The sequence below is a fragment of the Pleurodeles waltl genome, chromosome 12, assembly GCF_031143425.1.
Source record: "Pleurodeles waltl isolate 20211129_DDA chromosome 12, aPleWal1.hap1.20221129, whole genome shotgun sequence".
In the NCBI taxonomy this organism is placed as follows: Eukaryota; Metazoa; Chordata; class Amphibia; order Caudata; family Salamandridae; genus Pleurodeles; species Pleurodeles waltl.
This window is the reverse complement of record NC_090451.1, coordinates 170,380,853-170,392,998: the sequence shown is the minus strand read 5'-3', so window position 1 is coordinate 170,392,998 and position 12,146 is coordinate 170,380,853. Positions and strand designations below refer to the sequence as shown.

Here is a 12,146-nt window from a genome sequence, read left to right as displayed (position 1 = left end):
GCACTGCAAGCACTTGTCGACAGGATCTTCAACAATGACCCAACACTACCTCGAACCACACACTCACCCCATCTCCGAACCAACGTATCACTTTGGCTGTGCCATGCACTTTGGATGCCGATCCTTGCAACGGTCTGCAAACCAGGATTACAGGTTCCGTTCAGCAGGCCTAACTGGGTCTCTGTAGCCAGCCCGCGCTCCAATGCACAGCCTGAACATGTGACTTTGTCATGGTCCAGCACGACCAGATATCCACATTTGGCGCTTTACATCTTTTAGCAATATTTAAATCTTTAAGAATGAAACTCTCTGGTTAAACTGATTGGATTGTTGTTGTCCTGGTCTTGTTTTATTTAATAAAAACACTCCTTTTCTAAATCTGTGGTGAGCTCCTTATATGGTGTGTTGTCACTGTGTTACTGATTGAAGTGTTGCACAAATACTCCTCTGAGTAAGGCCTGACTGTTCTGTGCAAAGCTACAAAAGGGCTGAGCACAGATTAAGTTAGGGTTTGCTTGCGACTTCACCCTGAGAAGTATTGTGGTTGCTGCTTGAGAAGCCCCAACCAGTGATCCTATTTCTTACACAGTGCATGCGCTGTCACAAACAAGATCTCAAAAAGCGGTATCCTAAAAGCAAGCAGTGGAAGGATACAAGTCAGTCAAACAGTGGAGGGATAAATGTAAGATTATGGTGAGCCATCTAATAAGTAGCTAGCTAATGAAAGTAGCAATAAAGTCAATGGATGGTCAGCAGTGGTGCGGGCTCTAAACCCAGTGTAAATTTTTGGTGTGGTAGACAGACTTTTATCTTCATTTTTTCACAACCTGATACACCTTTGAAGGAGAATAGCAGCAAAACTGGTTCGATATTTCAACAGCTCAAAATAGGAAAGATCCAAACCTTGAGTTTTGAGTTGGCATTGAGCATGACATACTTTATGGATCCTTGCACATTTTCAGTCCACGATGCCAACCATGTTACTGTGTTGTCATGGCGAATTTCTTTCCATTTGTGTCCCTCGGGTGGCTCTGGAATCCTGGAGTCCCTTGAAATACGGAAAAAGATGCGGATATTAAGAGCAAGTGTCATAGTAAGCAATGAGAAAAATACTGCAGATTCACATCAGCCTTAGGGAGTCTAAATAGAAGAATCTTTAATTCAGTTCTTCCTTCCCATTCCTAAAACCAATAACACAATACACAAATAATTATCCACAACTCTACACATAAACTAATAAATTTATTAATTTGCACCTTGTGAAATGGATATAAATCATAACCTGCTAATGGAATACCACTAATTTTGGTAACACTAGCTGGCTGTAGAAATATCAAAAGCATACAGATTTTTCTGAGGTCAGGGTTGGTGATTCCTGAAGCTGGTCTATCCAACCATGGCTCTCAATGGACTAAATTATGTCTTACATGTTCCTTGCATATCCCTTCAATCAAAATAATCTAGAATTGTAATTAAAAGAAAATATTAATACATATTAAAAAAATAACCTTGGGAAGTTGACATGAGGAAGTTTTTTGATCAAAGCACTTTTGCTCCCTGGAGCTGTTTTATTCTGTAACTTAACCTTATGAAAGTTAGAGCCCCATTGTTTCCCTTCTCTGATGCATCATGACTGTCGTAGCACACAAGATGCCTCCCCATCAGTACACCACTAGTTAACTGTATAGAGTTGCTGGCTGGGGCCAGTACCATGACTCTGGGGTTATGTGAAGCAGGCAGGGACATCAGGAAGTTTTGATAGGGGGGTGTAAGACTTTTCATCCTTGTCGTGCTCTCCATTAACGTTTTGCCTCCGTTTTCCAGGTTGTTGATGTGTGCTGGACTGTGTTTTTGCTATTTTTGTTACTCTGGGCACCTTATCACTGCTCACCAGTGCTAAAGTACAAGTGCTCCTTCACAAAATGTGTATGTGATTGGCTTATCCATAATTGGCATATTCGATTTATTATTAGGTCCCTAGTACAGTGCACTAGAGGTGCCCAGGGCCTCTAAATCAAATGCTACTAGTGGGCCTGCAGCACTGGTTGTGCCACCCACCTAAGTAGCTCTGTAATCATGTCTAAGACCTGCCACTGCAGTGTCTGTGTGTGCAGTTTTAACTGTAAATTCGACTTGGCAAGTGTACCCACTTGCCAGGCCTAAGCCTTCCCTTTTCTTACATGTAAGGCACCCTAAGGTAGGCCCTAGGTAGCCCCAAGTGCAGGGTGCAGCAGTTTATGGTTAAGGTAGGACATATAGTAATGTGTTTTATATGTCCTGACAGTGAAATGCTGCTAAATTTGTTTCTTCACTGTTACAAGACCTGTCCCTCTCATAGGTTAACATGGGGGCTACGTTTAAATCTGCTTAAAGTGTAGATTCCCTGTGAGAGTGGATGGACATGTGGAGTTTGGGGTCTCTGAGCTTACAATTTAGAAATACATCTTTTAGTAAAGTTGATTTTAAGATTGTGTGTTTGAAAATGCCACTTTCAGAAAGTGAGCATGTTCTTGCTTAAACCATTTCTGTGACTCTGCCTGTTTGTGGATTCCCTGTCTGGGTCAGTTTGACAGTTGGGCTGGTTGCACCTCACACTAGACAGTGACACAAAGGGAGATGGGGTGTAGGCTGCATTGCCTGATGAGCCATCTGTGCTAGGAGGGAGTGGAGGAGTGGTCACTCACACCTGAAAGGGCTGTGCCTGCCTTCACACAATGCAGCCTCAACCCCCTGGTGAGTGTCTGGGGCCTGGCCTGGGCAAGTCAGGATTTCACAATCAAGTGAGACTTTGCTTTGAAGTAGGCCTACTTCAAAGGATAAAATGGGTATAAGAAGGGCACCCAAAACCACAGACTTTAGAACACTTCTGGAAACCAAGAGGAACCTCTGCCTGGAGAAGAGCTGAGGAAGAAGAGCTGCCCTGCCTGTGACTGTGCTTTGTGGAGCTTTCCTGCAGTTGCTGCTTCTGCCTGTGCAAGAGGACAAAGACTGGACTTTGTGTTTCCTTCCTTCTTGTGAAGAACTCTCCAAGGGCTTGATTTAGAGCTTGCCTCCTGTTGTTTGAAGTCTCGGGGACAGCAAAGACTTCTCTCTGCCAGCACCTGGAGGCTCTGCAGAGACTCCTACTCTGCCAAGTGGTGCCCATCCAGTTCCTGGGACCCTGAAAGGAGAAGCTGGCAGTCCAAGAGTGAGAAATCCACGCACCGACCGCCATGCGGGGAAACGATCGACGTGACTCCGATCTGCGGCTGAAAAATCAATGGACCACCGGCTTCGCAGCTGAAAATAGACACTTGCCTGCAATGCGACAGGAAGATCAACGCCTGGAGCTGTGGAAACAACACGCAGCATCGCTGATGGATGCTGGTGAGATCGCAACCTACGCTGTGTGGTTTTTGAACCATCATGCGGCTGAATTTGTGACGCAAACACCGCTGGGCGTGTAAAAACAATGCAAGGCCTGCCTGGACCAGAGAGTGCTGACCGGATCGACGCATAGCTGTCCTGCGGAGAGAAGAAATGACGCACGATGACCCGACTAAAGGAGAAATGACACAAGGTCTCACTCGTGAATGAAATCGACGCATCGCAAGCCCTTTTTGACGGACACTCTCCTATGCAGGGTTATTTTTGATGCGCCCAAGGTACATTTTCACGCTAACAGCGTGTGTGTTTAAAATTACATAAAACTCTTTTTGCATTTTTAGTTGTAACTTGACTTGTGTATTGTGGATTTTTATCGTTTTGGTCTTGTTTTGTTTAGATAAATATTCTCTATTTTCTAAACCTGTGTTGTGGTATTTTGTAATGTTTTCATAAAGTTACTACGTGTGTTGGTACAAATACTTTACACCTAGCACTCTGAAGGTAAGCCTACTGCTAGTGCCAAGCTACCAAGGGGGTAAGGAGGGGTTAGCTGAGGGCGATTCTCTTTTACCCTGACTAGAGTGAGGGACCTTGCTTGGACAGGGGGGAAACCTGACTACCAACCAAAGACCCCATTTCTAACAGGGGGAATCTCCAGCTATCTGTAAACATACTGTCTTTTCCTGTAAAGCTTGCTCTGAAAGAGCTTAAGGGAGCAGTTCTTGCACCTAAAGAGTCTCATGTGTTTGGCAACTATGTGAGAAGTGAAAATGTAAAGTATTTTGTCTCTAAACATTTGGTTTTATGCTTTAATGCACTATTCTCACAGTGTAGTCCACATTGGCCTCTGACATTTGGACTGTTGTTGCTTGCCCCTACTGCTGTAAGGACTGATCCAAAGTATGGTTGTGCATGTATGGAGCTCACTTATGATTCTAATTTTCTGAAGCCTGACAAAAAGAAGGGTGGACGTTGGATGGCAGGAATGTTATAAAGGTGTGCTGCATAGAGCTTTATTAGGATGGTAGGTAGCACGGGATCAGACAATACAAAGGTAAATATTGAAGACCAAGCAGAAATCTCTCCAATATGAAACAAACACTGACATTGCCTCACAATAATTTAAAAAAAAATCATATAAAAGATGGAGACCTTTACCATCTCAGTCACTCTTCCTATTCAAGACAGTGCCGTGATTTGATCGTTGTATGCCCCCCGTAGAAGACAACTAAGATACATGTTGCAGCAACCAGAGATCAATCTTTCTTAAAGAAGTACTCTAGCATGCTTTGTGATTTGGAACACCCCTTAAGATGGAATAATGTGTGCTTCTTGGTGATCCAAGAAGGGTCAGAAAAAGGGAACTTTGGGGCTTTGAATGGGCATCCTGTTTAATTACAAAAACAAAAGGATATTCAGATGCACAGAGCATCAACTCAAAGGCACTCTCAACACTTTTTGCCCAGATATATAGTTGACTGCATTGAGAAAGCATAACACACCAGAGAAGCTGCATCTTGTTTTCTAACAAAATAATTACCTGAAGGGAACTGAGTATTGATTTTAAGACAAGAGGGAGAACTTTCAGCATGCTGAAGTTGCTCTAAACTATACTGAAATAAAGAATCTTCCATGTGAGCATGCCCTTTCTTCAGGTATTTGATGGAAATCGTACATCTGTCAGTAATATTTTTGCAGCGAGGCAGGCTTATTCGATTTTCACATTCACTTTGGGATTACAAAAAGCCTTAGTATGAGATTGAAGTGTAGAAATTTAGAGGTGCTCTTATTTCTCTCAACCCCTGCCAGGGGCTTGGTATAATACGCTACTGGGTTTTCCTTCAGTCTTTATTTAAATTGTGATTTGATACAGCACTTACTCTCCCCTCCTCTCATAGGGCTTCAAGAACAAGTGTGATTATTGACGTGTTGTGAATCTTTGTGAGCCCATGTGGTGTTTCTTTTGCTATCTAGGTAGTGCTGTGTAGGGGGTTTGAGGTTTCTTTGACTTTACTTGATATAGCTAGTGTGAAGGATGCCAGGGTTGCGTGGTCATTGGTTAGTATTGGTAACCACTAAGCAGCTGGATAGTTTGATACAGAATATACACTTGGACGCCTCTGAGGAATATTTGGAATGGCTTTCAGTAAAGCGATTTAACAAACTTAATTTTTTTCATATTAACAAAGGTTCAATGATGGGTACTCCGCAAGTAGTAGGCCCATTCACACATCTTTCAGGTTACAAAGATTTCCCACCTAGGACCCATTAATAACATTAAGGCATTCAAGAGAACCAGGAGTACAGTAGGCAGTGATCAACAAAAACTAGATTTGACATGCTTGACGAATTGGTCTGAATAAATAGTATAACACATGTAGCCAATCACCATGACCAGCTAATTAGCTTTGTTGGAAATCTTGCTTGTTTTTTGAATGGAGACAAAGTGAAGAAGACTATCATTGTTGTCCAAAATGGTAGTGGAGCCTTGTTTACAGACCACATTTGGGTTAATCAGGTATCCAAGTTATTTCATAGGTAACTGTACTCTGCTTAATTTCTCAAAAAATGCTGAACAGATTTACACCAAATCAAAAAAAGCACAATCTGCTGATCAAAGATCTAGCTTCTTGTCAAATCTGATGTAATCTGGCGCAGCAGTTTTGGCTTTGGCCCTGCCTAAAGAAGTCTATAGAAAAATCATGGGGATTTTGTGTTTTGGGACACCCTGTTTACGTGGCTGAAGCTTGATGTATCACCTTGAAACTTTGCAATCACAAACTAGTCAAAAAGTAGCACCTTTTTGGAAACTCATGGATATTAATCAAACAGGGCCAAAGTAATTAGTAAAACAAGAAAGGCATCTCTTGTGGAAATACTGACCTAACTATAACCCAGGCACTTGTTTCCCAATGGGACTCCCCCTTGATTAGCCTGCCACAGCATGGACACCATGTTGTAGCAGCCGTTAAAGAATTTAGGTCACTGTCCCCATTAAAGCACAGTGTAAGGAAAGCATGTTTTGAGGGTCACAGTGGAGCACATATGAAAGCTGAGAACAGATTTTAGTCACAATATAAGACATTTGTTGGAGGGCTTATTCTCATTTAGGGATTCTGGTGAGTTGTCCGATTTTATCCTGTGAAAAAGTTCAATCCCTGCTGGGATTTCATGCACCATGCTTTAAGACACATTTTATTGCATGTTGTAGGGTATATCTAAGTATAACCAAGAAAATAAAATGTAAACATTGAAAACAGAGAATCCAAGATGCATGGCCAACAATACACTTCTTCTCCTGCTTCCCCCCCCCCCCTTCCTGGCCAATATATATTAGGGGGTTCATTTTGTTGAAGATACTTTAATTCATGCTCACAGAGGACACTTTTTTGTGAGTTCTTAAATATTCTCATCCATGTAAGCAAAACATGGGGCATTAGTACTTCCAACACCAGCAGCAGGCTCCCAGGTAACTCCCTTGTGATCAACTGCAGCTTCACCACAGGGTTCCAATAAACAATTAGAGTGCTAAAATGTTGTATTTGAGACAAAAGTGAGGCACTCGAGCACAATTTTCTTGGACAAGGAGCTATTAAATTCCATCCTCTTAATGAGGTTCGGCAGAAGTAAATAAGCAGTATGATGTTAGTGCAGGCATGACACCAGTGAGTTAAAAATGGAAGGGGGGTTGTATGGATTTTTAGTAGTTTGAGGCATAATGTATTTTTACAGTGGGTAAAATACGAGATATGTCTACATAAGTAAAGTATCTCCTTTCCACAACTGTTTACTTAGCTTACCCACCTTTTCAGTAGCTTAACTGCTCATCAATTCACTCATGACATTAAACTAGGGCTGGTGGCTTTTAGGTTTCAAATTAGCGCATGCCTCATTCCAACAGGAATTGAAAAACTGCCCTAGGAAACCACAAGGGAAGCGTAAATGACAGCCAGTCTATGCCTTTATCAAATTCTGCCTCAAAGAATTAAGAAACAAGAAAAACACACAGCAGACACCACAATTTTCAACACAACCAAGCAGCTGTAGCTGAGATTCATTCGTGCATTTCATCTACCACTTTTTATTTTTTTCTAAGGCCAAGAACTAAAGATTACATGGAGACTGGAACTGGCATCTGTCTTTTGGGCTTAGACGCACATGCATGTCTACTTATCAGGGATTTAAGGCAGGTCCAATTTTGTATAGAGGTTTGCTTTGGTTAAAATGTAGGACGCAATTAATATTACGGTTCCTTGTGGACTCCGACGGCATACACGTTGGGAAATTATATGGACAATCGGTACGCATATGTCAGTTTCGAAATGTTCTCTTAGACCTGCCTCTTAAAAATCGAATTTGTTTTATAGCCCTGACTAATCTCGCCTCGTTTCATCTTCCAACCCATTGTACAGTGTCGCATTATTGCCAACAGACGGCGCCCTAGGTGTGAACTAAACTTGAAACAAAGTAAACATGTCCGGAGTGATAATCGTTCAAATGCTACACGAGCAATGACGGAAGGAGGCAAACTGCCTATAAAAAGAAGTGAAGTGGATTCGAAGAAAAAGGTAAAGGGTTTAAAGAAAAGGAAGACAAGAGTAAAAAGACCGACGTCAAAATTAAACGTACGCATCATTTTTACATCACAACAAAACCGTCCTTTTAGGTGAAAACCGTTTTTGTCCACAGACAGAACCATTTGCTTATTCTGGCTTGCAATTGCAGCGCGTTAATGACTGAGCCAAAATGAGCCCATCAAGGAGATAGGAAATTGTTGTGCATTATTCATTTGATGTTGCTTTTTCCTTTCCAGGGGATAGTGGAGTTCATTTAACTGTGACCACAGACTCCCAGAGGCAGAAACCGTCTGGCTTTGCTGATGCGCCGATTTCCCGTAAATAGACGGGCGCGGGCCGGTGCCAGCAAAGCGCTGCGCTCATCAGCAAACAAACTCACTATACAACAGTGACGCAGTAGGTGTTCTGTGTGCCTCTTCTGGTAATGGACCAAATTAACAGTAAGTAACAGTGCAATATATATTTACTGTAGAGAGCCACCCGGGCTCTCCTTTACAATGTTGCAGGACTAGGGCACGAGGGCTGGGCCTTTGACTGAGGCATTAAATAAAGCAGAGTGCTGCTGACCCAGCAGTCACTCAGAGTGCCCCACGGCTGTGTCAGCGTAGTATCTTTGTGAGTGGTTTACGGTGCAAGCAGAGTGGCGCTCATGCTGTGCTACATTGGCGACGATGAGGAAAAACGAAACCTGTCAGGCATCGGGTCGCCACATGCCTGGTGCGTCGATCCAGCGCCGCACTCCGTCGCCTGAGTTGAGCGTGCTGTGGCGACCCCATGGCGCGTGCCCGTGGTTTGACCTGTGGGCCGTTGCCCTCTACTGCGGTGTGGTGCCACGACGGAGGGCTGTTCCCTGGAGGACACAGGAGCCCGCCCATCACCTGCCTCCACCAGGGAGAGGGCAGTAGCACTTCGATTACTGTGACAGTCTTAGCCGACTGCTGAAGGCCCCCACCCTGAGCCTGCCCTGGGCATGCCTGCCTACGGATCGACAAGGGGCAGCAGCCAAGGCCTACCTGAGGAGAGCTGAATGTGCCATCGCCAGCACAACACGAGTTGAGGACCAACGCCATGTTGCCAGCAGCACATTCAATGAAATAAACAAAAGAAGAAAAAAAAACATGAAACAAAGTTAGTACAAGGAAGATCCAAAGTAACACAAAATTAAAGACGGAGAAAATACAGTGGGAGAGCCAAGCAAACTAACAAGGAAAGAAAATAATAGGTAAATAATAATACCCAGCCACAGAAACTCAGGTAAGCAGGGACATTTTGGCCCAAAAAAAAAAAACCTTTCCGACAAGTGAGCAGAGCGCACATATCAAAATGAGCTCATCACAGCAGAACCGTGAACAGAAGCCACCGCCACCTCCTGGTGGGGCCACAAGTCAGAGGCAGCGTTGCCCCCTTTAGTCAGTAGGCTGACCCTGCCACAGCGGCGCCAGGATGGCGCCACTGACTCGGCTGGCTGGATAATTACTTTTGCACCACGAGAGAGACAGATGGTGCAGCGACAAGGTCCCTCATGCTGCACATGGGAGGTGATTAACTGTATGAGCTTTTTGCCACGTGTCTGAATACTGGAGAGCAGAAGATGGCACAGAACAAAATGGCAGCCGTAAGAAACCTGATGCAAGCTGAGAGTGCAGGCGGTGATGGTGGCACTGGGGGAGCAGGAAGTATACACTATGAAGAAGATGAGGAAGACATCTTTGTCATCACATTTGCTGGAGGGCGACAGAGGCGGCACCCACCCCCAATGTGCACCATAGACATTAACACCCCAGCCGAGGTGCTTATTGACAAAGGCACATCTGTTAACGTGATGGACGTTGCCTTATACGACCAGCTGTCACTGCCACCATAGTTGGCACCCTGCAATACAAGAATCCACACCTGTGATGGGTGTGTCCCTCTACCCTTGAGGGGAGACATCGAAGTGACCGTCGCCAGCTGAGGCCTGTAGACTAAAGCCAAGCTTCACATTGTGGAAGGAAACCAAGGGACCCTCCTGGGATGCCACACCACGGAGGACCTCAAACATGTTGTTTTCACACAACAGGTTCACAAGGCCCATGCAGAGACCCTACTTGGCAACTTCCAGCAGCTGTTTGCAGGCCTGGGCAAACTCCAAGGAAAGCAGTTGAAACTGCACATCGACCCGGCGGTGACGTCCATTGGGCTGCAACACAGAAGGGTTCCATTCCACCTTTGTCCAGCGGTGGAGAAGGAGTTACAGGTCCTGGAAGAAGAGGGAGTGATAGAGAAAATCACGGAGCCCAAGACCTGGGTGTCGCCCCTGGTTATTGCTCCTAAACTTAAGCAGCCCGGTGCCATCCACCTCTGTATCGACATGCAACTGCCAAATCATGCCATAAAGAGGGAAAGACATCACACCCACGATGGACAACATCGTTGCAGACAAATTGAGCCCAGTGGTTTTCAAAACTGGACCTGAATTCCAGTTATCATCAACTGAAGCTAGACCCTGAAAGATGGAACATTACCATGTTTTCTACGCACGTAGGGCCGAGGCAGTTCAAACAGCTTAGCTTTGGTGTGTCCACCATTAAAGAGACATTATCTGGCCTCAACAGGGTGCATAACCTCAGTGATATTATCTTCTCAGAGACTCTAGATAAGCACCATCGCTGGTTACAAGCAACGCTCCAGAGGCTCTCAGACACTGGCCTCAGGCTTCACAAGAGAAAATGTGCATTCTATAAAAATTCCATTTACTTTTTTGGCTACATATTTTCCTGAGAAGGGCTACAAGTGGACCCCAAGCAGCATGTGTGGTACAGCTAAAAGGGACAACTGGAATGGATCCGCATCTTTCTTGATTACAGTTCATCTGAAGGGCCAAAAATCATATTTCAACAACTGGAAACATCTATAGGTCGTTGAATGTAGTAGTGCCAAAAATTGTTTTATCCCTGCCATCAGCTGTGACATTTGGTGTGCACTTCCCCCATAATAATTGAGAAGGTACCACCCATGCTCTTCCCAACCAAAAATCAAATGTGAATCCATGTGGAAGCTTCTTCCTTACATGCATGAAAACGATCACCAAAGATAGATGCTATGGCCTGGAAAAATCACAACGCAGTTCATTATCCATCGCAAACAAGTAGATCACCTACCAGAAGTCTGAACCACAGTCTGAAGTGGCTGGAAAACAAAAGTAGGCGTTAAAAAAATCTGCCAAATAGATGGAAGGAATGTGCCTTGGAAGAATGCTGCATATGTTCCTCTGTGGAAGATTTACCTCAATCAGAGCGAACCTTAGCAAGTTTGCACAATTATCTGCCGCACTAGTGAAGTGCAGTTCCAGGACATTAGGTTAGTCAGTTGTATGTATGTAGTATTTGCATAGTGCACTCCTAGTCAAAAAGACACCCAAGCACTTTATAGGGTTGAAAGCAAGCATACAGTCAGACTGAAAGGAGAGGTATCTGGATAGTGGATTGTTACTGCATTGTGATATAATGTTCTTTAAAAAGATGTCTCTTCAACCCTTTCCAAAACTGGAGCAGTGTTGGGTGGTCTCTATGAATGAAGGGATTATGTTTGCATGCATATAGTTTGTTTCGAATGTGCAGCAGTCACAGGCTAGATGAAATGAGCAGCTAGTGCTTATCTTTTTACAGTGGCCTACTGGGCTCACCTTCACCCACTATGAATCTCCAGCCAAATAACCTCACCAATGTGAGTGCCATCAGGCTTCTCTGCAGGGCCTTGCCAGCACTCTGCCACAGTATGATGGGGAAAAAGGTTGTCAAGAAGAGAACCAAGTGAAATCTGACATTTGACCCGGTCTGGCTTCTGATGGCTTTAGCTGCCTGCCAGATCTACTACCATTACTTTATTTAGTTAGTCATTTATTTATTTTGTATGGGTCAAATCCCTTGAAGTATTTCATTTTCAGTCATTATATTCACTGTGAGGTGTAAGTCTGCTTTCAAGGGAGTGCTTCCATTCCAGTACATGAGATTTGTTTCCAGGAGCAGCAACAGTTGGCAAAGAACATTTCATGAATACTAAGAATTCTTGAAATGAAGGCTTCCTTCTAAAAAACAAATACACTCTCAGTGAATGACTGCTTAAAGTTTGACCTAAGCAGGTATGTCATTTACGATAATATTTGTCAAGAAGATTTCTTAAAATATAATTTAACAAAAAGAAGATACTGGGGAGATGTTACAA

The 12,146-nt window shown here is 43.8% G+C and overlaps 1 protein-coding gene across 2 annotated transcripts in view; it reads right to left on the bottom strand.

Annotated features, from left to right (window-relative positions):
* Window positions 1–12,146, bottom strand: part of LOC138268325 (DNA topoisomerase I, mitochondrial-like) — a 1,149,155-nt gene that overhangs the window by 165,145 nt on the left and 971,864 nt on the right. For both annotated transcript variants that reach the window (XM_069217851.1, XM_069217852.1), the window contains one exon: window positions 904–1,048. In XM_069217851.1, coding sequence (XP_069073952.1) covers window positions 904–1,048 — 145 coding nt within the window. The remainder of the gene's footprint in view (window positions 1–903; window positions 1,049–12,146) is intronic.